Here is a 27362-nt window from a genome sequence, read left to right on the forward strand (position 1 = left end):
TTAAATTAGGGACCTAGCTACTGACCTTGATGGAGCTTCTAGCAGCAATTGGTAGTGCAGCCTAACCAAAGCAGCTGACAGTTGTCTTTTAAGACCATTTTCCCTCAAATTTTTAAGATGTCTTAGTTACATTCTTAAAATGTTTTTATTGGGCAGGCATGCTGCTACCTTCTATTCCTGGGAAAAGAATGCAACTTTTCTCTGATCCAATATTGCTAAGAATTTTCTGGTCGTTAATATTCTGGGGTGAGTATTTGAAGATACCGATAGCATGGCAGCATGCAGCTCACACAGCTGCATACAGTAATTCTTTAAAGTGCTTCAGAGCTACCTTTTTTTTAAAACTGAGCCCCAAAAGAGGTTCCTGGTTACCGTCTATATGAATGTACAGTCAGTATCCAAGAAGAGTTCTGCTGATGCCAAAGCCAGTTTTAAGGATCCAAAGGAGGGGTCTTGAAGAAAAGCTTAGCATCTGCAACGCAGTCACTTGCATCATGCTTTTCAGTAGTCAGAAAGATGCAGCTCTGTTGTGAGCCTGAAAGGTGATGGGGAAATCAATTAAGTACAGTTTGAAGTATAAGTTGTACTAAATAGTGGATAGTGTACTTGGAAGACTTCATTTATCCCCATTTCCTTATCAGAACAGAAAGAAATTTCTAGGGATGTGCGGATTTACAGTTCTGGTAATCATAAGTCAAATTAAGAGGCTGGGGATGCCTCAAGCTATTAATCTATAATATCTTTTCAGCATAGTGTCACTAGCAGTAGCATTGCAGATATTGTCCTACTTGCCCTTTGAAGGGATCTTTGTTCTATATCAATTTCTGCACCAGCTGTGTTGATTTTTCTGTAGACAAGTAGCCTCTTCTGTGCAAGTTTTCCAGAACTGCTTACAGATCCTATGAGCTCTCTGCCACGAATGGAGTAGTGACAGTTTTTTCTAATGTAGTATTAGAACTGGGAGACTCCAGAAATTAATTTTGAGGAGACAGCGTTATGTCTATTACTCCTCAACAAGAAGAGCCTACCTCTTCCTCTCACTCTTTAAAAGAATGAAGCCTGCATATGAATACATCACCAAGTAAGACAAACTGCTGCTTGTCCATGAGATGACACTGCTCATCCAATGTGTAGTAGGTAATCAGCAGGCGTTCTGGCAATGAAAACATCCTTAGGGAAAACTTTGTGGAGAAAGTTCAAAACTTTTCATCAGATAAATGAGGTTCCTGTTATGTGGATTCTCCTTGTTTTCATTAACTTTCAAAACCAATAACTCTTGATCTGTCTTTTTCTGGTGATTTTGATCTCAATGGTTTCTGTGAGTGTGGTTTATGCAGTTTGTCTCAAATGTTTCATGGCTTACGTTCTTAATTTGCGTTAATTTGTAAAAGTTTTTCTCTATTATCCTCATATCCTTAAGCTTATTTATTTATTTTATGTATTTATGTACCTCTAATATCTTCAGTTTTCTTTATTTCTAGCTGTGTTCCTTAACCTAAAGAGTTGGCCGTGTTTCCCTTTATTCTTTGGTTTCTGTCCTTTTATGCAAGATCATATATGTCTTGCAGCATGGTGGGGTTTTTTGTTTGCTTTTGCGGGGGGAGTTAGGCTAACTGTTTATATCTGTTTTAGGACTCTAGCAACAGGTATTCCTGAGTATGGCTTTTTAATAAACCCCAATAAGACAGTCGTGAATTTTCCTGTTGATGATATCCCAGGATGTTCCAAATTTAAACAGCTGCCAGATTGTCGTTTGATCCCGTGGTGTGGTTTATTATTAGATATACAGACACTTGAGGTTTACTGCGATTACTCCAGGTAAATAGAGTTGTATACTCCAGTGTCAGCTTTACAACATATTGTACACAGTGTAAGAAGCACAAGGGTGTCTTGTGAGTGGTGTAGTTGAATTAACTGCAAAACAGATTTTACAATTCTGTTTCTTATACCATAATTTAAACATTTTATTCTGCAGCCTGCTATTTTCTTCATTCCATCCTGGTGGAATGTATATACCATTAACACCATCGAAGGTGGCACTGGTCACTAGTGACCAGAATTCATATACTGTATGGTGGCTGCATCATTCTGAGAAAGTTTATTCAATCACCTCAGTTCAGCTTCTTTCACCATTATGCACTGTATTGTACCTGATACCATATATAACTACGTTGATTGTTCTGAAATTGTTATTTTTTTGTACCTTCCTAGAAGAAGCAGTAAGTATTACATTAACTACAGATTGGGATTAATTTTCTATAGTCTAGAGGGACTAGTAATCCTTTCAACACCAGGGGTGTTCCCTCTGGTATGCTTCAGATGGTAGTGTAAGGGAGAAGTAACCTCTCTTTAAACTAGCAACCTTGGCTATACACACAAAGCAGTCTGGAGCAGCGTAGAATTCAGGTCGGGACAATGTATCCTACTGAAAAGCTCTGAACACCCTTTACATGGACTCCTAGAGATGGCATTAGACATTTGTTAAAGATTAACAAGAACGAACTGTTTAAACTGAAGGATAATATTGTTCTGATATTGACCATATTTAATAGAAACAGCCCATGCATACATTTAAGTGAGAAATTAGGAGGAGGTTTTCCATCACCAGTGTGGTGAAGTTCTTCAGTAGTCTTCCAAAACAGAAAAGCTTGGTCAGTTTAGGAAATGAATTTATGAGACATGATTTTCTCTAACAACAGAGGACTAAAATGAACAGCCAAAGAGATTTATTCATTAGCTGTGTTTCTAAAAGAAACAGTTTATGTTGATGAAGGCATTGGTGCTACTGGTTTGGGAGACTCTAGTCCGAACCCTGAGGGTGTTTGTTACAAGGGCCACCTTGCTTTTGATAATCTTGACTTAAGTAACTGGAACGCCAGGGTGAACTGAGGTGGCTTCCAGCCTAAGCTCCTGCATTGCATGGATCACAGAGTATAACCTGGTTGTCACTGGAGTCATTAATAATGATCTGGCTAGACAATGTGTTTTAGAAATACTTCCAGTTTGTGTTTAAGATTATTGGTTTGGGTTTTTTAGCAGGGTCAATTATTCAGCCCTGAGGTATTGGAGTCATTCCTTAGCTAATTGCCTTAATGCGGCAATGTCCAGTCTGTTTCTAAATTGAATTTAGTTATAGTCATCTTTTAGCTACTGGCTTATTGATTAGCAGGCAATCTCTGTAACATGACAAGTTAAATGAGGTTTACTTTACAGAATTTAATTTAGTCTGTTAGCCCATGGAGTTTAACTACTTTTTTTTTCTTTTTTTTTTCTAGTTATACCTGTACTTCTATCAGATCAAGTCTTTCCTTCAATTCAAGTAGAACAGCTGGGAAAAACATGAAATACAAATTGATTACAGTCCTCAAACTGAAATGCCATTGTTTATTTCTTGATTTACAGGTGGGAATATGGAAATGGATCTTTGGAAATATTGTAATTAGTGATAAAGAGCATTAAAACTGCTTTGAGTTCTAACATAAGAGTTGATTTTGAGAGGTCATACACATAACTTGGAAATGTCAACATCAACTAAAATGTGGGGTCTCAGCACCTTCCAGAACTGAACCTTCACAATATTCTTACTTAGGTACATAATAGAAATTTTTTGAAGTTTAGCATCAAATGTTTTTTTCTCTAGATCTCTAAATCATCTTAGGCTGTTGAACTTGAACAAATCATATTGTGACACTAAAATATTCCTATAGCTCTATTTCTGTTCTGTTCTAGATCAACAGCCTTAGAACAGTTTTCATTAATATCTACAAGATATTTTTACTTCAGGCTTACAGGTAGGTCACTGTCTTCTGCAGTAAATCTGAATATTTCATCATTCTTTCTTGACACATGGAGGAGCTACGGATAGGAAAAAGTATGCCATAAAAATGTGCAGTAGTAAATGTCAGTAGTAAGTCACGTTATTCTTGTTTCAACACTGTTCTTATGTAATGTTATTAGATTGAAGATACAGGATTATACTGATGTGTGTGTTTAAGTGACAGTTCAATAAATGGATTTTCATTTTCTCTGGATATTGACAGCTGACCTCAAGAAAAGCAGTCTGTTTTGCTGCAGGAGGGTGATGAGAAGTGTTATCACTCATTAACCAGTTTATATTTAGAACTTTGTATCTATTAAAATTATGTAGAACTTTGACCTTTATAACTTTGCCTTAAGTGAGGTTTCATCCTACCAAGTTAATTGCATTTTTTTAGTTGCTGTTAATGACTTAATTGCTCCTTAGCTGGTATATCTTGTTGGGTTTTGTGAGCTGTTCTTGACCAGCAGAGGAAATGAATGTTTTAAACAAGGATAAAGGGAAAGAAATCAAAACTGATAAGCAAGTTGGGAGAAAATACTAATCTCTGTGCATCGAAAACTTTGAATGATTGGCAGCACTAAGTAATTATTCGGCTTTCCTCTTTACAGAAATCAGGTGTTGCTCTTTTGCTAGGCTTATACTTGTTAGGAAGTGATATTTTAGTTTTTTTCTTAAATGCAATGTTCTTAAAAGCTTGGTCCACATTCACCCTGTATCATTCTTGTATCCAAGAAGTGTAACTGGACTTGTCTAGTACAGCACTGATGTGTCAAACTCTTAAACTTTGTGTTGTGAGTGACTTATGGTTTTTCTCTGATGTTGGACATGATTACTTACTTACTTCTGTTTGTTTTTGTGGTAACACCCTAACAAAGGTCTTTATGTTAGAGTACCTTTAAAAACCTGTCCACCATGCTAACAGCATGTCAGGTTAATTCAGCCAGAGCTTTGTGATGCAGTGTGGTAATTATGTTTATCCTTAAATATTTTAAAATTTCAGAATTTCTTGAAGTGATTACACTTATGCTGGGTCAATTTAATAAACAAGTATATACATTGTTGAGTAATTAAAAATCAGCATTGTAATTGTTGTCTATATTCAGCACAAGCAGGATTATAATGCCAGAGTCTGAAGGAAAAAAAAAGGAAAAAAAAAAGCCAACAGTTTTAAAATATGTCCAAAAGAGGTGTAAGGGACCATACAATACAAGTAATTTCCATAGAATTGGCTTCCAGATAGACAAAAGAGTGGGGATCCTGGTCTGTGGAACACTACGTCATTTGGAGGTCTGTTTTCCTGAACAGCAGAATTTGTTGTGTGGTTGTGTTTCGTTATGTTTTTATTTCCTCTTGCACTCTCTCATGTGGATGTTCTCTGGCTGCATGGTCTGTGATATGGAATTGGTGAGTTTAACTTTCCCTTGCACATAAGACAGTTGTTGACCTCAGAATTCTATTACCAAGGCAGATGGCTTCAAGATCTTCTTTCAGCACAGAATTTACAAACATCGTATGTGTCTGACACTCCAGGGAAGTGTATATATAGGAGAGGTGGTGTATGCTAACAGTGTTGATATAGCCAAAGACTGTTGGGTGCTCTTAAATATTGTATAGTCCCTCAGGTACGTAGTCATAGTTTCACTTGAAATTGCAAATGACATGTGATTAAATAGGCTGGTTTTGTGAACAGGTTCCACGCCTGTGTTCTCCAACTTCCATTCAACCAGCAAGTTAGAAAAAATCCTTATTTCTTCCTAAGGATCATCTCTGAGACTGCATCATGCTGCTATGCTATCCTGAAATCAAAAAACACAGGTATAGTATGTTAATGGCAATCAAGTAGCATGTTTGGGTTTGGTTTTTTTTTAGACAAATAAACAGTCTTGAACGTGCAGTCAGATCATGTCATTTTGAGATAAAGATCAAGAATGAAAAATATGGAGTGCATTTTTTTTCTTAAACTCAATTTCCTGAAGATACTAAAATGTTTCAGGTTTTAGTTTTTAGTCCTCTGCTGACATAGGAGACTTCATTGACTACATAGGTTTGTAGTAAAAAAACTTGGAGTGATTTTATAGAAAGAGAGGAGAGGTCAGATATACTTCTTAATGCTCATCATCTTCAGTGACATTATTTTCCTGTTCTGTCTCTAGGGGTTGCTTTAGGTAACAAAGGTGCATCTGGCGTGTTCCCTTCTGAGGCAGCAGAATGGCTCTGCTACCATGCCTTCACTGTCAAACTGGCAAACCACAAAGTTGTTTACAAATGCCTGCTTAAGCCCCTAAAAATCTGTAAGTATTCGATTATTTTTACAGTTTGAAATATGTTTAATTATAATAAAACTTGGAATCTAATGGATTTTTTAACTTTTCTTATCATGAAATGTTGTTCTAAAATGTACATTAACAAGCTTTCTGATTTTAATCAGATTTGCTGAATATAAGTAGGCAAATTAAGATGGTATGTTTTTCAGCACTGCATGTTCTAGAGCCTTGTTCTTACCAAAAGAAGTGTCACTGGGGTCACTTTGAAACAGAAGCACTTGCTGTGCTGCGTATGCTGTATTGTAATAGAGTTGAGTGGTGTTGGCAAATCTCTGACTTTTCTACTTAGTGAAAGCAGCTGTCTGTGTACCTGGCCTCTGGGGAGCTCTCTCTTTGACCAGTTGTGCGGTCTGTCCCCAGGCCAGCCACAGAAATAATAGAATTTTCAGTTCTAAGATATTAAAAGTGAATAGCAGTAGGTTTTTCTGAAGTGGTCAGTACTGTTGAATTTAGCTGCAGGGAAGGCCAGACTCTCAACACTGACTCTGTAATTCGCGCTCTGAATGAGTCATTAGTTGGGCGGTTTTATTATACAATACCGAGAAATTCATAGAATCGTAGAATAGTTTGGGTTCGAAGGGACCTTTATAGGTCATCTAGTCCAACCCCCCTGCAATCAGCAGGGACATCTTCAGCTAGATCAGGTTGCTCAGAGCCCTGCCCAACCTGACCTTGAATGTTTCCAGGGATGGGGCATCTACCACCTCTCTGGGCAACCTGTTCCAGTGTTTCACCACCCTCATTGTAAAAAATTTCTTCCTTATATTCTTCAGTCTGGTTCCAGAATAACCCCTATATGATTTGAAATGTATCGTAAGCTTCCGTTGGTGCCTATGCTGAGGCCCAGTGCCCCAAAAAGAGAGCAGTTCTGCTTTTGGACGTAAGCATTTCCTTCCCATATCAAAGACTTGCAGCAATGCCTGAATGCAAGCAGTCTGATTTTTGGTGGTGCAGCGTGAATGTATCAAAGAAGACCCTTAAGCATTTACAGGAAATAAACTGATGGTTGTGATTGCACCAGGTGTGTTCCTGACAGCTATGGACTTTCTGTATGGAGCAGAACTCCAGCAGCCTCTCCCAGAGAAGCTCCTTCTCTCAGAGTTACTCACTGTCACCAAAACTAGAGGCACCATGTCTGATCACTGCTGCTGAGAAGCCAGTTCTGTTCAGCCCTTTTAGAAGTACCAGGGGAAGCAGGCCTGCCTCTGGGAAGGGAAGAGATGGCTGCTTGCTTCACTTGAAAGGACAGAAACTGAACTGAGCAGAGAATGCAGTAGTCGCACCCAGTAGGATAATAGCTTCTCTGGGAGCCGTGTCACTTCTCTAAGATCCATATCTGAATTTTCACCTCTAATACTGAAGGTTTTGCTCTTGGGATCTCTGACTGGCAGACCACAATCCATCCTTCTCTGTGCATGCTTTGCTGTTGAATCTGACAGTGGTGGTGGTGGAGGTGCAGCCCCAGGCGGCTTTATTGTTCAGCAGAATCTCGTCTTCCATGGGTGTCTGCATCTGCCATAAAAGTGGTCTCTGCTGTCCACAAAATCACACCACCACAGATACCGGGGAAAATGGGCTGGGAAGTAGAGGTGGAATTTTCCTAGTTTGAGTAATGATTGTCATTAGGTTCCTTCTGCTGTACCCGTACGGCCCCTTGCCTAACCACAGTACTGACCCGAAACTTGTGTGTGGTCCAGGCCTAACTCTGTATGCACAGTTTCTAACCCAAGAAGGAAAAGCTGATCATATATCAGTTGACTTCTCTGGTTGTGAGAATAGCCCTTACAGAAACGGAATAACCTTGCTTCCTAAATTCCCGGGGAGAACTATTAATGTTGTACTTGTTGAGTATTGTGGGGGTGGAGCAGGAAAAGTCCAAAGGCAAGTAGAAAACTAGTGGTGACGTTCTCTTGAAAAGAGTAATTTCCATCGATTCTTTCATAAATCTTACCTTCTCTGAAGCAGAATCCATTCTTCACATCCATAAAGTCAAGACAATTCTTTTTATCTACAAGGCCCAATTTCTTTTGGAAATATCTGAGACTTCAAGTACACTGCTGCAAGATTGAGGGTTCAGAGATTTTTGCTTAATGGCTGACTAAACAATTAGCAGGCTGTGACTTGGTTTTACTGTGACACTTTTAAGATGGAAGCTTTTCCTGTGATTGGTCAGCAGATCACTGGGACCCAAGTAACTTGAATGCCATCTCTGAGAGATCTCCATTTGCTTATAGCCCCCTGAAATCTTACCTGTACTTCCACTAGCCCTGTTCCACCTGTGCTGCAAGGGTTGACACAATACTTGGTGGAGCACTTCTGTAGTTGCTGTTTTTATGAAAAGCTCCCAAAATATCTACTAGGTAATTTGGCAGGAGGGTAGCTGTTTGGGGTCAGCTTGTCATGCAACTTGAATACTTAACCAGTGACTGTAATTTTGAGAGGTGCTTTGGCTGCATGTATATTTGCTTCCCACCTGCCTTTCTCCTTCCTTTAAGAGTTGGTTGAGGTTTTAAAAATAATTTCAAACTGTTTTTGAAAAGGAACTGAGGAGGCACCGGATGCACCACCTAGGGGCTGAGCAGGAGGGAAGGTGAGGCATCAGTGTGCTGGTACTGTAAAGCTGTACAAAGACATCTTGTGATCTGCAGTGATAAGTCACATGCATACCCTTGGTGTGAACGTGCATCATTATCTCCATGTCTCCAAGATCTCTGATCATAGATAAAGGCTATTTTTCAGTCACCTGATTGTACGTGGTGTTTATATTTGTATTTTCTTCCAAATTTAGAAAGATACCAAGTCTCCCGATTCTGCAGGAACCCACTAAAATCCATTTAAAGAGACATTGATAGATCGTTTTCTATTCAGTCTTGTAAGTTAGTTTTATTTGCATCAGACTTTTTCCTGGGTAATGTTATTGTCATCAGAATACCATGCTGTAGAGAAGGTTACCACAGAGCTGGGCGTTATGTAGAGATACTGGAGCTAATTTTAAACGCTGTATTTTAAGTTCTGTCTTGCTTCTGGAAATCAGGTAGCATGTGTGGATGTCAAAGTAGCTGTGACAGGGAAGTCACTGGTTCTCAGGTGTGTTCCTGTAAAGTTAGCTCAGTATCTCTATATGCCACAGCAATCTGTAGCACAGAGATAACCAAGGCTGGTAATAGCGCCTGTGTTGACTTAACAACTACACTTTTTGTTGTCATTTTGGAGTTTGTATCGGCATATAAAACCTATTAACCCTCTAAGATCATGTTGTTGACAGGAATTGATACAAACTTAATTTTTTTTTCTTGTGTCCCTGCGCATGTCTTTCCATTACTCTCTATGGGAATCAATATCAAGCTCACAGGTTTTGGGGAGGAGGTTCTTCCCACTATTCCAAAGCCTGTTAAATATCAGCGTCAGGGGCTTGTCAGTACGAGTTGTTTTCATTCTTCACAGTTAAGTATTTAAAACATAGTTACTGTTTAACGTACCTCCTATTATTACCAGTGGAGAAAGGAGCAAGAGTTTTTCCTTATCGTGATAAGATATAAATACATCATCCGTCTCCTTTCCAAATACAGAACAAATGTTTATTGAGCACTTCTGCCTTTCTGCATCATTGACAATTTTGCCAACTCTGTTTAGGTAACAGGCTTAAACTGTTGCTAGGATTTTACGTGTTCTTCATAATCTTTAAAAAGTCCTTTTTATTGTCTATAATTCTGTTGACGATAGACTCAGTGACCTTCTGTGTTTCAAAACTGTTATGTCCTCTTATAAAAATTTCATTCCTGATTTAAAGAGCCTCATTTAGTCTCCAAAATTTTCTACCTTAAGGTGGCTTTCCAGTTAGCCTCTCTTCTCTTACAAGGAAACACAGCGGGGAGAATTGCTGTTGCCAGTGTTATACCAAAAGGTGCATTTTATTTTTTTAAATCTTTTTATATACGTCAGTTCCAAGCGTAGGCTACTTTGATGTCATATCTGAAAGCAGAGAGGAAAAGAAACAGTTTGGGAATACCTTCCTGCTGTAGGTAAATGTTAACAACCAGATAAGGACCTGTCCCTTGTCCTTAGCATTGTTTAAAATAGGGTCTTTCAAAGTAACTATGCTTTGACAGAAGGCCTTTTTTGGTGGATATAGTTATTGAATAAATGGTTTTATACTTTTCAAAAAAATTCTAAAATTCTTAAATCCAAACAGAGAAGTGTTACAAGGACACAGTAGGAGGAATTTGCTCCTTGGATTTCTTAGTTTGTTAATATTTTAACATATGATTTTTAACCTTATTATTTATCAGCCTGATTTAAGGGTGGAAGAATAATAGCGTATTTTATTATAGCTTTTTTTATCCCCATATTCCAGGTGTTCCAACTTTTTAATTGGATTCAGCTAGTATTGATTATATTACTTTATTAGCATTTTCCCTAAAACAGAATTGTTAGTTACTTGCAGTAGTAATGAATTGTTTCTGATATTTTGATAGGTAAGATGCAGCTGTTCAGGAAGATCCCAAAGGACACTATGGCGCTACTGAAGACAGTGACAGAACCGTCTCTTTGTCAAGATTTCAAAGCTATCCTGGACTAACTGACTGAGGTTTATTTCATAATTTTTCCAGGGTTAAAAATAAATGCTATGTCTTTAGATGACTTTTCTCTGTAGTTTATTTTGGTAGAGTGGACCGAAAGCAACTTTACTCAGAAGATTTCCATGTTTGTTTCTCAGATACCACACAAGGACTTAAAAAGAGCAGACAATTTTGTTAATACCTTCTTGTTTGTGTTTGCCTGTAAGTTCACAGGCTATTTGAAGTAATTGACTTGGTTTCCTTCAGTAATTTCCATCTTCTTGATGAAGACATCATTAAACTATGTTCTGTACAAAGAGATCTACTTTCTTGTTTCAGCATGTTGTTTCTTCAGCGTGTTCTTTGCCTCTCTGTATTGCAGACTATTTTATAATAAATTGTTCGGTTAATTGCAGTAATGCATGCTTGTCTCCAGTACCTTTATTTTGCAGTAATCTTCAACATCCCACCCATCTGGGTTATGTCCTGAAAGACAGTAACTTGCGCAGGGCAAATGTGTTTCATGGCACTACCTAGCAAGACGTACAAGTTAGAGATTTTGTGCTTTGGAGAGCACGACTAATATATGCCAAAATTTCAGTGCCAAAGCTGGGTATATTTAATGTATGTTTTATATGTTTTGAACACTTGGTGATATAGAATGATGGTGGTGCATTTATACCTGCAAAACAAAAGTTCTTGATTAAATAATACACTGAGTAGTTTACTCTTCTATCTGCATTTCCTGGTTTTAGGCTTAGCTTTGGCTCTATAATGTTACTGAGGGTACTGTCTAGCCCTGGTGCTTGCGTGTGGTGCAGGGCTGAATAATAAGCCTGATAAACCTGCCCATATGGTTTTTTCTCTTCCAGAATTGTGTGTTGAATTTGTATTGGTCTAATGGCGAGCTATTTTATTAGGATTTTTCTGTCTCTGCTATAGGCTAAATGGCAGCTGCTGGGAGGTTTTATCAAAGTTAGATGGAGGACATCTTGCTGGAGTGAGACAAAGTGTAGGCGATGTTACTCAGTAGATGTTTTCAAAGGATGACAGACCGCCACCACACAGGGATCAGTAACACAGCTCCTAGAAGCCAATTTGCGGTATTGCAGTCTGTCCATTAACACCACAGCTCAGTTCAAACTGTCAAACGTACAGAGTGTCATTCATACAGTTGGGTTTTTTTTTTTTTGCTATGAAGTGGCACAGTTACAAATAAAATTTAAAAAAAAAAGCCATAGAACAATTGCTCCTACTAGAGTAGAGAACAGCTGAAGAACAGCTCAGTAGTTCCCCAGCCAGTAGCTCAAACGTTTAAAAACCCCCATCCCCCTCAAAGTTCTGCAGCGATACTGGTGTGGGGAAACACTGTCATGGACACTGTCGCGTAAGAGAGGCTGGCGGTGCAGTAAGCTTTATTGTATTGGATCATGTGGCAGAAAGGAAGAGGCAGCGAGATGCTCCACCAAGGGCCTTGGCAGGGATGAGACTTGAGCACTTGGAGAACTTCCTACTCTTTGGCTGGAGCTGTTCCTGCCTGTGGCTGTTCACTCCTTACCCGGACTTTCTTCAGCTGTGCATTCCTTCCTACCTGCTTCTCTTCCCCTCTTCTGCTGTAGTTGTTGTGGGTGATACAAATTTTGACTCTTTACCACTTACTGCACAGGCCCTGTCCATTTTGTGCGTCATGTTGAAGAAGGCTGTGCTGGTGGGCAGCGGTAGGGATGAATGCATGCTTACTTTGTCCTGGTGTTCTGCATGAACCTTCAGAGAAGGATGAGGCAGAGGAGCCCAGTCATTTCCTGAGAGCCAACGAGCATGCCTGTTTTGAAAGAACGGTCTGGAACAGGGGTTGGGCAGCCTGAAAGGATAACTCATGAGCCACGATCCTACAGCACAAATCCATATGGGGAGGATGGGCCCCTGGGAAGAGCAGGGAGCCTTTCTGCAGTGAACAGCTGTCCCAAGGCAAAGTTTCAGGGTGATCAAAAGAGTGTCCTGGATAACTGGGGTAGAAAACTGAAGCAAGAACGGTGCTGAATTGGTCAGTGTTTCAGAAAGCATTGCAGATAGGTGGGCTTCAGAGGACTAGAAGAAAACATCTCTACTCCCATGCAAGAATATGGTAGTTATGGATAGATCTGCTTCTAAGCCTTTGAACTTAAACTTTTCCATGTGTGCTGAAACATACCTTGTTTTATTTTGTATGTTTTAATGTTAAAGATAGCAGTTTTTAATGTCTTTCAGCAAGCTCCCTTATAGAAAAGGAGTGAGCTGTTTCCACCTTAAGGCTCAGAACAACGGGTCCTGTTCCCAGCATCATTGCTTCTTTATGTGGCTTCCACAGGATGCTCTAATAGGGAGAATGCAGGGAATGTAAACTTCATTGATGGTTGGATTAGCCCACTTCCGATCTGCATCACAGTCGATACTGTGATAATAAAAACTGCCTATGTGGTCTCAGTTGGAGGTGTAATTTTGCAAAAATGCATAAAGTGTAACGCTTGCAATTCTCTGAGCTGATGCTTGCCTTTCCCCGTAACTACTTGCTGAGTTGTCAGTTTTAAACAGTAACTGCTGTTTCTGAAGGCTATTTGTAAACAGATGCAAATACAATGCAGAAATCACAAGAGAAGACTATTTCATGTGAAAATATCTTCCATTCAAGAAGGCAAGTGAAAATGAGGCTGAAACTAGTATGTGTTTTAGCAAATGGAGAATTTGGAAATTTAAAGAAGAGGTGGCAGTCTGTACTGGAAACTTGTACTTATTTGCTGCTGCGTCTTATTATGACAATTGGAAAAAAATGCTGTGAGCATATGTGTAAGGAATAGATTAACCATAGCAATGGCATAGATTTAATGCTCTAAAATGAGGTGTTTATACTGTTGGGAAGGTAGAAATATTCCATAAAGCTACTTCTGTAAGGAACTGTTCTAAAAGAAATAGTGCGATGTATTATGGTGGTAAAATATTTTCTACTTAATTGGTAGCAACTGCTGGCGGGAAACGTTTGGGTGGATTCAATAACTTGAATCTGGAAATATTACAAGAATTAGCTTAGGAGCATTCTGAACCTGTAATGTGGATTTTCAAAAATCATTGGAAAGCTGGGAAAATTGCAAAAGATTTGGGGATTGGGGGGAAGGTTGAGATTGTCTCAGTATTTAGGAGAAGGTAAGCAGAGAGTTTGAGAGCTAAGCCACTCACTGTAACTGCACTGTGCAACCTATGTTGCAAGTGTTGCAAACCACTGTGCAAGTCAGCGCTGGAGGCTTTATATAGGGAGGAAGAGTGATGGGGCTGAAAATTGCTTTTTAGTGTCTCTGTGCAGGGCTGGAAGGGAGGAATTGGACAGAAGCCCCTCTAGAGGAAATCGTAGCATCTGCATGCATCCATCAAACATATCCTCCCCACTGCTTCCTTTTGGGAGGGGATTATGGACTGTGAATCTCAATTTGAGGTACGTATCAAATTTTGCATGTAGGGAACTGCCCATGTTCCAGAAGGAATATACTTTTCTCTGTTTATTGTTTTATGATAATTTGGCTGCTTTCTTATTTATAGTGCTGTTGCAATGCTCCTTCTGAGGCAGTACTTGAGCTCCTTTTCTTAGGGCTATGGATTCTGCTTAAAGCTGAACATCACCATGCCTGTGTCTGTGTCCTTTACAGATTTACCCCCAAGGAATCCAGGTTGTCCTTACAGCCTAGACAATTCTAGAAAAGTCTTGTCTGTCAGAATGGTATGAGTTCCCAGCAGAGTATTATAGCAAAGAAGATTGGATATGCAGATAAAAGATTGGGAGGAGACTGAGCAGAAGTAGAAAGTGCTTAGTACGCAAGACTTTGACACAGGTTCAGTTTCATGTTTGCATGCACATGCTTCCTCAAGTAACGAAGTCAGTCATACTATTCAAGAGAAAAAAGTATCTATAAGATGCTATGCTTCATGTGAATAGGACAGGGAAGATTGTAGCACTGATTTTACTGGAATAAGGCTACAGTTCTGGCACAGGTGAGATCACATCAGAAGTGCACTGGGAACAGAAAAGTAATGTTCCTGCAAGAGTTGCTCAACACGTTTTCTACATACCTACTTTGGCTAAACAGTAACTTCAGCTGGTGCGTTTCCTGCCGTGAGTTGTAGTTGCTGGAGCTGAAAATTGTCTTCCCCCTGAGTCCCGTCCCAGGCTGAACTGCATGTCCGGTGACCCACAAGTTCTCCCTTCTGGTGAATGGGAGAGGGCAGCTCAAAAGTCAAGAAGTCTGTGAGTGCCATGACAGGGACTCGAGATAGATTTATAGACTTGAAAGTCTTGTATATGTAGTTTCATTCTTTTATCAGCTTGTGTCTGTATTAGTTGGATGTGTTTTTCTTTAAGAACAGATCTCTGACCAAATACTTAAACCTGCTGCGTGTACTCTGCACATATGATTTTAACGAACATCTAGCTTTCTGTAGTCAGAGACATGAATATAGAGTGTACACTTTAGTTAATCAAAAAATCTTATTTATGTATTTACAGCTTTTGTATAAATATATGCTCAAAATTGCAATTATATTGGGGTTTTTTAATTATTCATTCTTTATGGAAGCCTTTTTTACTCCTAACCTTTCAAATTTAATTTGCAACAGACAGAGTGGCAATTAAAATCTTCTGTGTCATTGTCAATAGCCTTTACAGTGCACAACTGCAGAACATCAAGAAGTTTGGTTGGACCTTTGTGACTTGTGAGGTTTCTGCTAACAGAAGCTGTGTTTCCATGCTGGGGTACCTGCCCCTCTATTGACCTGAAGGGCTGGGGCTGTTGGCAGGCTACCATAGGGAATTGCTGGACATCGTCACGCAGACCATTGGCCGAGTCCATGGCTCTCGGAAATAAAAACGTGGAGCCCAGGCGCGTAACTGTTTTGCAGGTGATACTACTCATCCCACATAGTGGAAGGGCCAGGAGGCTCTGGCCTGGCAGTTGCTGTGCACACAAGCAGTTTGCCCGTGCATTTCCTTCCCGCCGGCAGAGGCACGGTGTGCTTTTGATCCTCTGGTGGATCCGGTGTGACAGACTGGATGCTGCTGTTTCTAGTACCATCACTGCTTCAGGAGAGTCTTACTGTCCAGGCTAGTTGCAGGACAGGAGGTTGCAGCAGCAGCTGTGTGAGGGGGATACTAAATCTAAAAAAGAAAAATCTAAAAAAAAAAAAAAAGAATTCTCTCTCTCTCTTTATCCTGCTCTTTCCTTAAGCAGCAAGGTAAAAATCATCGCTTCCTCCCTCCCAGGCTTGCAGTTCCCCTTGTGCCCCTTTCAAGGAGTCAGGTAACTGCCTTTCCTCTGCAGAGTTTGAGCTGGTCTCATTCATCTTCACTGTGTGGCCAAATTCCTGTTACTCATTATGAAGCCCTACTAGTGCGTAGCCTATCACAAGGCTAAATACTGAAATTGCCTCCATTTTCCTTAATCTTCCTCTCCTTTCCTTGACTCTCTTAATTACTCAGCCTAAAGGCTTTGTCATGCCTTATCCTCACATATTTTCCCTATATTTTTCCAGGGGCTGCTGGTTGCTCAAGTATCTCGGCAAAAGGAATCCTCATCTCCCATCACTGCAGAGTGGCCAGGAACTGCAGGCAAGTACAGGAAAACCTGTTTTTAAGTACAGATTAACTTCATTGTCATGTCATGTAAGGTCGCAGCTCACTGAGAGGCTTCCATACATCTGCGCTTTTATTACAGTATTGAGTTCTGTGTTCAGTATGAGAAATTAAGGGGAAAAAATTGGGGACATTCGTTTTCACAGTATTTTCCACTACAATAAATTCTGGAATCTGCTAAGGTAAGAGATTTGTGCAAAATTAATTACATAGATTTACTTAATGTACATTCTTTTAACTGCTAATGCTTTATTTTTGCTCTTTGCAATGCTTAAGAATATGAAATAATCATAAAATAACTGCTATTTACATGCATATAAGGATTTACAAAAAGTAGAGTGTAGTGGACAAGAGGAGTCCTTGCTCTTCAAGAGCTTCCATTCTACATCTCTCAGAGGGGGGTCAGTGAATGAAAGTGTGGGTGCTTGTGTTTCAATTTTTATGTTGCTGATCCTTAGGAACAGACTGTTTATTTAGAAGAGAAGTGAAGGAAGACAGGGGACACGTGCAATAACTAGCAGACTTTCCAAGTTTGAAGTCTGGCTGGAAAGAGACATGAAGTTTGTAATGCGTGAAAATGGTTAAAGCAATGGGGCTGGTACTTGGTATGTAGGATTCAGGACAGGATGGAGGAGGGACAAGATTAATATAACTTGTGAAATTGGTTGAAAATAAAGGAAACATAGCAGCTCTATTTATAGAGTGCTAGTGATTGGCTCTAAGCATATGAACTGCATCAACCGGGTTGGTTGGATGATACCGTACTACAGCTAATCATGTCTAACAGCGGCTGTCTTATTTTTACTTACAGACAGATGGAATGGGTATTTATTCTTTTGGATGAGAAAAGTTGCTATTAGCCCCCTGACATGAAAACACTTCTGGTGGTACAAAGCTTGGGTCCTTGCTTCTGCGCATTCGTTTGATCAGATGGAAGAGTGCTACCAGAGGTACAAACACACAAGGAAGGACAGCTAGCAGCACGCAGATGGCCAGTACCCAAGGTGGATAGACTTTGTCCTCTTTCATAGGGAAGCCTTCCTGTGGAGATAAAAAAGCAATCAAAAAAAAAATTGGTAGGTATAATTACATTTTGCTATGATTTCCATATGTATTTTCTTATGCTGTTATAGTGAGGATAGCAAAAGGTTTACTCTTGCTCTACAATAGCATTTAGTGGCCCTGTCCTCTATATACCCTTCTCGTGGGTCTAAAGATGGCTGTAAATGTTTTATAGTTTCAAAGATTTACAGCTGGAAGTGTGAGATACTCCTAGGGATGCAGGGGTTTCCCAAAGAGTTACCAAACTTTCACCCTCCCTTGGTTAAGCTCTGATTATTCTTTTAAGTACTCAAAGCTTACCTGGTTTCAGCAATTACCAAGCATGATCTTTGCCAAATAGGAAAGATTCACTTGAGAGATTTGGAGGGAATAATGATAATGCAATTTCTGCAAGTCCGTGGCTATGAGTTTTATTTTGGGATGATAGATATATAATGTTTGGAGGATACACTGCTGGTGTATGTACTGCTTGGGAGCAGAGAGCTTTTTCTTGAGGTACCAGTCCATGCGTATATTTATACTATGAAGGTTGATGCCTTTCTGTGAGGGTGACTGCAATCCTTGGGCAGTTTAAGGCCAGAATCGATCTTCAAACCCCTATGCAGGGTGTATTTGAGAAGTACCCAAGAAACTTAACTGACGTGAGCCAGTGCCATCCAGAATGTTCTCAGCATTGACACCTCTTTGGTGCTGAATTAACCAACGCTGTTCTTGGACTACTGCCTCCCTCCCTGTTTGCCTGTCCAAGTTACACATTCATATATTCATCAGGGCCCCAGTGATACAGGTAGTTCTCACTGAGAAGTGCTTTCGTCCCCAGCATCTGTTATGCAGCTCTAAGCTCTGCTCATGCATTTGTTCCACCTCTGAACCCCCTGTAGGTTCAGAGTCTCTGTGAGACATTTCGCTTCAACAGTTCTCTGCATTACACACATCCGAAAGAAATATAGAGCACAGCATATGTGGGTCTTCTCAAGGAAAGGCCCTGTTAACAGGAAAGCGTTTTCAGTACGTGTAACCTCGTAACCTCTGTGCATACTGGAGCCTTCTCATTCTGAGCATTGCATTACATAGGTAAGCAGAAGACAGCAATGATTGTAAAGGGAGAAAAGTATACAACTCTTGCATTAATTAAAAGTTTAGAAAGTATTTGGGAACATACATATTTAGGGTTCCAGGCTGCATAGCTTGGTGGCTTCTGTATCTGAAGAGTAACAAAGGCCACGAAGACAATTAGCAGGAGCAGAGGGCTGATAAACCTCCATGTGATCTGCCAGTAGAGATTGAGTTTTCGTCCAGTCATCCATTTCACATCTTTACTGAACCTTTTAAGAGGAGGCATGTTTATGATGATGTCAGATCTAAGTGGTAACAGTTTCACTTTTTCATATTTTTCTATAAGTTTTAAACACATGGTACGGCTCCCTAAATCTTTTCTCTTCCACACCCTTCTTTAATAACTTACTATAGACTTAACTAAATAATAATATCAATAAAGTAGATCTTTATTGATCCCTACCAGGGATGAATGATTAGTTTACATTGTCAGTTTACATTACCTGAGCACCTAGTCTAAGGTTTCTAAGCACAAATAAGTGATGAAAATATTACAGCAGTTCTGTAGAACTATTCAAACATTTAAAAAAGACAAAATTGCCAAGCAAACAAACATAGCTTGTTTGCTATTAACCACACCAATTGAATCAAATCAGGTCAGGGACAAAATTATTGCAACCTGAGCCATCTTCCTCTGCAGTCAGTAGTGGCAGTTGTTTGGACGTGGAGCTGATCTTTTACATATACCTCTTACAGTTTTGTGCATTGAATGGGCAGTAGATATATGGTTCTGGGTTTGATAGTTACATGATAACCTGTATCTATCAAGTTGGAAAGAGTTTTGTAATCTGGAATAGGAATTGTGATTTTTGTGTGTGTGTGTTTTCAAACACTAGCTTTGTCTTCAATTCTGTTAATCTAACTGAAGATATTAGAAATTCTCTTGAGAACTAGGAAAAAGTGATTTGACTGTGCTCCTATCCCATAGTAAGAAAGAGGAGAAAGTATATCTGTACTAGGACAACAGAGAATATACAGGTGCTGTGGAATCCAGAGTCTGTTGTAGCGTGTGAAACCAGATTTTTTTGCTACTTCTGCATCATGGAAGATTGAGGCTAGCTGTATGTGCAGCAAGAGGGATGTGTGAAATTGTTTATGACGATATAGCCTGGGAGTTATCACCATTTAACATGGGAAATGCTCCAAGGATCTCAACAGTGGATCTAAAAAATTTAATGCAGGGACTTTAGCTGTAATTAGGGAAGATTTTTTCTTAGTTTCTTATTTTTAAAATCATAGCCTATAGTAAGACTTAAGTTGGGGTGGTACTGAAACACCTTGATACGCAACAGCACTGGCCAAACGTGAGTTCATTACCTATACAGTATACAAACCGATCCACAAAAAATCAGGACCTTCATGATCCCAGTGCCAGAGTAAGAATTGGAAAGGTGAAGTCCCAATGTGTAACTGAGTAAATTATAGAGGGGAAAAGATTAATCTTTATTGAGAATTAGGGGAATTTCTGGACTGAATGGTCTCTGAGCAGGTTTATTCTAAATCAAAATGAGATAAGGTTTCTGGCATTTACAATTACAAAGGATGTAGGAAAGCTTTTAACTAAAGAGTGAATTTAATTAGTGTCTGTGACTGCGGAGATTCTCAGCACGCAGGTTGAGACTTTTAACATGGGGGAGTTACTGCATGTTGCTTACTATGAAGTTTGAGGGGACAAAATAGTGATAAACGAAAAATACAAGAGTATACAAAACAAAAGGGCAATAACAGGAGGATATTAGAAAGACGGTGTAACTCCTCTTGGCCAGAGAACTACAATGGCTGTTGACTTTCTAACTTTAAACTTAGGATCCCCCCTTCCATAAATGCTACGCAGAGATTATCCTTCCTGTTTTACAAATATAGGAGACTTGAAGCAAAGAATGATAACTACATTCACAGTACTGGTAAGTGCTACAGAAATAAATTAATATATATACCTGCATGTAACATACATGGATTGAGAGGAAAATGCATTTGTCTCTTTTGAGAAAAAAATTCCATCTCTTTCCAACCTACCTTTTAATTTTATAGACATACGCAACCCCAATCACTTCAAAGAAAGCGATGACTAGAAGAGGCAGCGAGCCTGCATAGCTGTCAAAAATGTCAATCCAGTAACTCCCCGAACCCAGCGTAAAACACAGAGCAACGAGGAAGCAAATTAGACATATTATACCTGAAGGAAAAAAGGTATCTTTGTTACTGGAGTACTGAACTGAACTTGGTAAGTATGTTTTTGTTCTAAATTATTTTTGCTCTTGTTCTAGTGATTTTTATGCTCTGTCCCTCTACAGAGCAACAACAAGCTGTTTTTTCCTTAGGGGAGCTAATATCACTTCCCAAACTCAGTTTTCCCCTGTGTGTTGGCCAAGAGGCACCACTCTGTTGCAGGAGGAATGCAGTCGTTTGACTCAGAGGATCCTGAGTTGTTAGTGCTTCCAGCAGATAGCCTGGGCTGTGCTGTGTTATTGCCCTATGTTAATTTTTGACTGATGTGTAGTGAGTTTCAAGTGCCCTCATTTCCATGCAGTCACAGGCAGCTGGCACCTGAGAAGTGTAAGGGCTCCCTGGATTTCTGCCCCCCATTTCCTCACAGGGCCCAGAGCTACAGATGTGTATGTCCCTTATGTCCTGGCGTGTATGGTTTAGGTTTCACCACGCTTTTGTACAGTCAGTTCCCCTTTAGCCAAGATACGGATTTGGGGTAACTGAGAGAAAAAGTGGGAAGGAGGGGAAGTGTTGCTGGATGCAGACATGGGCTGCAAATCAATTTGTGTGTCCTTGTGCTGTGTTACTAATTGCTTCCGACTCTGAGATGGCCTTCGGTTCAATGCTGTGTAAAATTGGCTCCAGACTTTTTTTTTTAAGGAAAAAAAAAAAGCTTACAATTGGAAAATCAATTTCAAAATAATATGGTTACCTCACCAAGTTGTAAATAAATTTGTTTCTACATAAAAAGTTGTAAAATGAGAAGGATATAATTTAGATGCTACAGGAGGACTCTAAAAAAGGCATGACAGCAATATTCCCTGTAAGAATTTAAAAGGGCACATTGCAGAAGTGTTAATCCATTATTTCAAACTGCCAGAAAATTTTCTAGACCAATTTCACAGTAGGATCTTTCAGACTCTCACCGAGTCTGGTTCTTGAGGAGCAGGTTGGGTTCAGTAACTGTCTGTCTCTGGTTGAAACGATTCCGATGCAAGAACAGGATCGCATGCTGGATCGCATGCTCTCATTGCTCAGTTTCCAAGCGGTAATCTTCTACTTTGGCGTGTTCACAGTAAATGTGAAATAATCTGTAGCAGCATAAACCTGAATGAAATAGGGGTGAATGACCTGTCTTACAGTTGTGACAATGTGGTAGGTTCGTGCGCAGGTGGTTATGGCAGACCAGCTGATGTCACTGGTTGCCTTAAAGTGACTTTAAACTAAAGGCTTAAGTGAAGACAAGGCTCTTCCTGATGTCTACAACAGCTCAGAGTGAACTTGACTCCAGGAATAGCAATTTAACAAGCTTTCTCAGACTGAAACAGCTCTTGCAAGCTAAGAAAAAAACTGGCAAGAGCAATATACTACTGTCATCTGACAGCTTCTGCCATAACTGCTACCTCATCTATGTGCTTATCTTCTGCAAACACAATCCACTGCCCAAACTAACACTATGAGAAAGCTAAGTTAATATTACAAATTCTTAATCGCTCTATGATACTTATTATGCAGTTGGTAGTTTGCACGTCTATAAAGAAGCCACCTTTGAACAAAGCAAAGCAAATACCTTACCAGATAATAGCTCTTTGGGTATTGATTTAGATATAATTCGAAGCTCTAGAAGAGGAGTGAAAACTCCCTCGATGTTCCCAAACATAGAAGAAAGGCCCAAGCTGAACAACATTATGAAAAACAGGATGGCCCAGGCCTGGGAGCCTGGCATTAGAATGATGGCTTGAGTGAAAATGATGAAAGCCAAGCCAGTTCCCGATACACCCTGCAGAATTCACAGATAAGAATACACATTATAATGGCGTAAATGTAGTTTCTCACGCATATAGTATTATAACATGCTTCTGTCCTTCCCTGGAATCAAGGGTGCTGGTCAGCCCATGAGGCTCTGTGGCAGCCAGCAGTTGAGAAAATGGGTAGTGGGGAATGTTAGTGGGGATTTTAATTTTAAGTGGTCTATCAGAGATGTGTAGATAATCATAGAGCAGAATTTTAGCTTGCACAGAGGCATGGGTCCAGAGTAAAGCAGATCTGAGAGCTGTAATTGGATTAGCAATTGTTTTGCTAATACCATCTTAAATATGTTTTTTAACAAATCTATGATGTAATAGCTGCTGGAAGGAAAAAGGTGTAAATAAGGATATGATGGCCACTCTAGCAGCAAGAGAGTTGGTGAATTGTTGATCACAAAAAAAACCCATAATTACCTGGGCAGAAAAGGCTAATAGGGAAAAATCCAATTTCAGCCAAATGTCTGTGAATTCAGTCTCTCAAGGACAAGGATATTTAAATCTAAGCATTGAAGAATGCTAATATTGCTCTAATTTGGAAGTAAAATATGTCAAACCGTAAATCAGAAATGGGTGCCATCAGAGGAAGCCAGACAAAACAGAAACTGACTCGTGTCGGGGCTGGAATGTCAGCCTTGGACTTCTCCATCATGTGAGTAAAATAGCCTATTTCACCATCATTGTGTGTTAAGGCTATCGTGCATTAGCACACTCTGTCTCTAGCAAATGTGCCCACCCTTTTGTCCTAAGATTTTATTTTATTTTTTTTCTCAAGCTCCTTTCTTTCTTATTGTCTCCTCCAACCATGGCCCTATTCTTTTCTCATTAGGTGGTAAGGTCTTGCAACAAGGGAGTACAAATGTGTGAGTAGGAAATGAGAGTTACAGGACTGGGTGGGATCACTGGAGCAAGTGGAATGAGGTTGGAGAAGTAAACATCTGTGTTTAGTGATAGGGGAAATGTTTTAGGAGGGTTGGAAAAGAAGGAAAGGGAGAGGATCATGATGTATTTTGGCGGGGGGGGAGAGGGGCTGGGGGAAAAAAAGTTAAAATATTGGTGAGAACCTGTGCAGAGAGGAGGAAAAATAAAAGGGAGAGGACAAGAGGGAATAGCAAGATGGGGAAAGGAAGATAAAAGAGAAGACCGTGATAAGATACCTTCCTAGTGGTCATATATGTGATTGAAGGCAAACAGTGAACATCTTAATAGATTTTTTTGATACTTTCCTAAATATGGATTTAGGAAACTCCCATTCAGCATCCTTTTTCTATAATCTTTCAGCTAGATATTTTTCCTCTATTGTGCTTATTCCTGTAAACCAAAGTAGGACTGAATCTAGTGTCCGTGGTAGGCTCCAGGTAGGAGCACCTTTGAAGATTAATTTTGTGATAACTGTGTAATTTTGCATGCCGTACCAGACAGCTTTGAGTTCAGACTGTCCTATAGCAGTGTTGTTATTTCAAATTTTGAAAAAATGTTTTGTTTCATGATTATGTATAATATATTCATCACAAGTAGAGTAAAGTACAACTACTTATAAGAAAAAGGAAGATACCAGTCCTTCTACATATTTTGTTTAAGGGTTACTTTGTTAAAAGCAATTATGGTACCTGATCAAGAAATTCTTGAAGGTCACAGCTTTTCAGTTTCAGTCCAGCAATTTTTTCTGGATATGATGAATTTAGGAAACTAATCCAGGCTGTATAGTTCTGTCGAATGATGCTTTCTTCTGGAAGATCAAATTCATTGATGATACTGATAATGTTCCTGCCAGAGAAGCCAACATATCATTAATTTAAATGTTTGCAGATGATGTGGCTGGAAATGCTATGCCATGTATTCAGATGTTAGTAGAAAGTTGTGTTTACTTTCTGTGCTGTTATTTACAATATAAAGGAAAATATTAAATGAGGACTGACTTACATATAAAATCGTTAGGAGAAAATATTCAGACTATTTAATGTCTTCTCTTTCAGATACAAACTCTGAGTACTTTATGCAGATGCAGTCTCTAAAACATTTCTATTTTTATTTTGTCAGCTCTCTAGACCATTTCCACCACTTGTGTTTAATAACTTAGTGAATCTGGTGGAATAGGAAAAGGTGTTGGTTTTTTAACTACTTCTAGTGCTAGTCTGAGATTGAGATGTGATCCTTGATGCACTGCTTGCAATGGATTATTTTATAATTTGTCTTGCTTTTTACAAACACTACCCCTGATCATTCTTGCCTCAGTGCCATAATACTTTCTATTTTTATATTGGACTTCTCCATACAGATGCTTTTCCTTTTTAGTGAAAGTAAATTCTCTAAATGCATGTTTTTCAAGTAACACATTATCTATTTAGGCATTTCATATAACACTGGAAACGCAAGTTTCTCACCTGTCCAAGCAGTCCCAGTAGCCTGTGGTTGCTTTAAACCCCAAAACAGAAAAGACAGGGATGGAAGCGTAGAGGGATGTCATGCTGTTCACAATTGCTACTGTCACAGCATCCTTTTCACAGTCATTTCTAAAAATAGCATTCAAACAAGTGAAGTGACTAAAAAAAGGCAGTATTTTTTCTGTGATTCTCTCAGGTATTTCTGCAAACATTTTATTTTTTTAGGTTTTTTTTCCCCTTCCTGTTAGAAAATCTATTTGGCCTTTTAGAAAGACAGCAGCTGTTAAGATCCTTTAGAAAAATTAAGATCCTTTGTAAATATCCTAAGGAAAGAGTTTTGAAAATTTTAGAAAATTGCACAAAATGCAGCAAGAATTTAGCCAATTTATAAAGGTTGTAGTTCTACTTACTTTGGCGGATTGTAGCTTGAGAATGCAATAAGCCCTCCAAAAGCCAAAGAGAGAGAGAAGAAAATCTGGGTAGCTGCATCAAGCCATACACGGGGATTTTTCAAAGTTTTCAGCTGAAACAATTTGAATAAATGCATGTATTAGGCTTAAATTAAAATTTCATTTTCTCTCCCCGTTCTTATAGCTCATCTCTTATTTAACTTCTGAAATTGTGAGTTGTGTTGCCATCTAAATACACTGGAAATGGAAATTAGTGCAAAACATGTCAGTAAAGCAGGTGTTTCTGAAGACATAATTTGGTCTATTTAAATGTATGTAGTAATTATAGAATCTGCTTCATTGTACACCTCTTCTGTCTGATGATAAAAGTGTGTTTCTAAATGATAGGCATTAAGCACACAATAGGGACAGTACATTACATTTTTCCTCAATTTATTTCTTTTTGTTACTCCACAGACTGGGTAACTTACAGTTTAAGAATATTATCTTCCTAAAACTGTATAAAAAAATACTAAACCTTCATTGTTTTAAGACACAAAGTGATTCCATAGCTTTTTGAATTCGCTTTAAAAAAAAAAAAAAAAGACTAAAAGCCCAAGCAGACAAGAAGAGGATATTAATTAAAAAGAGCATCTTAGATTCAAAGTACTGTGGAAACAGCAATAAAAGGTAAAAGGGCAACATAGGAAAAATAAGGAAAAAGGGAAATTGACAGAGTGAAATTTGAATTTTGATGTAGGGGTGACGTGATAGAGGAAGCTAAATGAAACAGTCAATGATTGTTGGATTACAGAGAATAATATGCAGTTTTAAATAGCTGCACTAAGAAGGAATCAAAGCGTTAAAATCAGTCTAAAAGAAAAACATAAAACATAAGTAATGCGCAAAATGTAAATGTGCTCAATAAATATTAGTTTCCTGCAGAAACTAAGAAGTGGTGTGTTATATTCATACCCTACCAGGTGAATTACTTTCCGATCCGTTATCAAGTAAGGGGAACAGAAACCAGTATTAGTTAAGAATGTGTGTTTTAAAAAACAGCTGGCCCAAAAGTAATACCGGGGCTGTGGAGTATTTCACTTTGTTTTACATCAGTCTGGGTCAAATCTGCATCCCAGTCACGCAAGGCGAATCGTGTGTTTTCTGTGTCATGTCCGTGTGCCTGTGCTACTGATCCTAGTACGTGATTAGGAACATTTGTAGGAATGATCCTGCTAGGGACATTTGTAGGAATGATCCTACTAGGAGCGTTTGTAGGAATGAGAGGTAAGTATGCCAAAAGACCCTTAATAGCATTTTGGGTTTCTCTGAAGCTGGCCCGAGCTTGAAGAGCGGGAATCATGGGTTCACCTCAGTGTGGGTGGATGCAGTGAATGCCATTACTGCAGATGCTCTCTCCACAAGTATGCCAGTGCTTTGACCACAGCAGAACTGGTATAACGTTTTGCACAACATAGCATAGCAAGCAGATGTGTGTGACCATTACTGGCTGAAATGCTTCAGCTTAGGCAAACCTTTCTAGAAGTTTATTTTGCAAGATCGTAACCAAACCCTCCAATGCCAGAGTGCTCACTGGTAGGACCTTATGCAGGTGCAGAACTAGATTGCTATTGCAGTGCAGAAACTCAGCATTCGCATTGCTACTTCACAGTGGCCTTCACAGTTTCATTAAGTGCTGCCAAGTCAATTGTCAGTGCTGATAGATGCGACTGTTACAAGTCTGGCTTTCTGACTGGGGACTTTGGCCAATGAGTCTGGAGATAGTTTAATTTGGTGCTAGATGCAGTGCATTTATTGACTCTAAAAGATATCAATCAACGCCCAAACTTGAAGAAATAGTGGACAGGCAAGCATGCTGTGGCAATGTCATTACCTGGCCTTAAGCAAATAATTATGAATCTAAAAGTTATTTTATATTTTCAGTAATATGGCATACAGATTTCGTAAGTGTGTCTTCAGAAGCAAAAATGTGCTGAAGCTAGAAACGTGCACATCATAGAGTCATAGAATAGAATCATAGAATC

General features: G+C 39.2%; 2 protein-coding genes across 2 annotated transcripts in view; one reads left to right on the plus strand and one right to left on the minus strand.

Moving 5' to 3' along the window:
• TERT (telomerase reverse transcriptase) overlaps nucleotides 1-11118 on the plus strand; it is a 34412-nt gene extending 23294 nt beyond the window's left edge. Inside the window, exons 11-16 of the mRNA XM_009577261.1 lie at nucleotides 1633-1818; nucleotides 3276-3402; nucleotides 3730-3791; nucleotides 5511-5635; nucleotides 5974-6111; nucleotides 10620-11118. Coding sequence (XP_009575556.1) covers nucleotides 1633-1818; nucleotides 3276-3402; nucleotides 3730-3791; nucleotides 5511-5635; nucleotides 5974-6111; nucleotides 10620-10723 — 742 coding nt within the window. The 3' untranslated portion in view covers nucleotides 10724-11118. The remainder of the gene's footprint in view (nucleotides 1-1632; nucleotides 1819-3275; nucleotides 3403-3729; nucleotides 3792-5510; nucleotides 5636-5973; nucleotides 6112-10619) is intronic.
• A 6063-nt stretch (nucleotides 11119-17181) lies between these two features.
• On the minus strand, nucleotides 17182-26680 carry SLC6A18 (solute carrier family 6 (neutral amino acid transporter), member 18). Its single transcript, XM_009577262.1, has 8 exons — nucleotides 26429-26680; nucleotides 25339-25451; nucleotides 24929-25057; nucleotides 24155-24311; nucleotides 22315-22519; nucleotides 20548-20707; nucleotides 18578-18740; nucleotides 17182-17394 (listed from the first exon to the last, which is right to left on the minus strand). The coding sequence occupies exons 1-8, from the start codon at nucleotides 26678-26680 to the stop codon at nucleotides 17182-17184; spliced, it is 1392 nt and encodes a 463-aa protein (XP_009575557.1).
• Between the last annotated feature and the right edge of the window lie 682 nt (nucleotides 26681-27362).

The sequence above is a fragment of the Fulmarus glacialis genome, unplaced genomic scaffold (genome assembly GCF_000690835.1).
Source record: "Fulmarus glacialis isolate BGI_N327 unplaced genomic scaffold, ASM69083v1 scaffold42524, whole genome shotgun sequence".
In the NCBI taxonomy this organism is placed as follows: domain Eukaryota; kingdom Metazoa; phylum Chordata; class Aves; order Procellariiformes; family Procellariidae; genus Fulmarus; species Fulmarus glacialis.

Coding starts and splice junctions, on each gene's coding strand:
- SLC6A18 (XM_009577262.1), bottom strand. CDS start 26,680: ATGATTCCCGCTCTTCAAGCTCGGGCCAGCTTCAGAGAAACCCAAAAT. Junction 25,058..25,338: donor TCAAGCTACAATCCGCCAAA/GTAAGTAGAACT, acceptor TGCTATTTTTAG/AAATGACTGTGAAAAGGATG. Junction 18,741..20,547: donor TATGTCTATAAAATTAAAAG/GTAGGTTGGAAA, acceptor TCCTCTTAAAAG/GTTCAGTAAAGATGTGAAAT.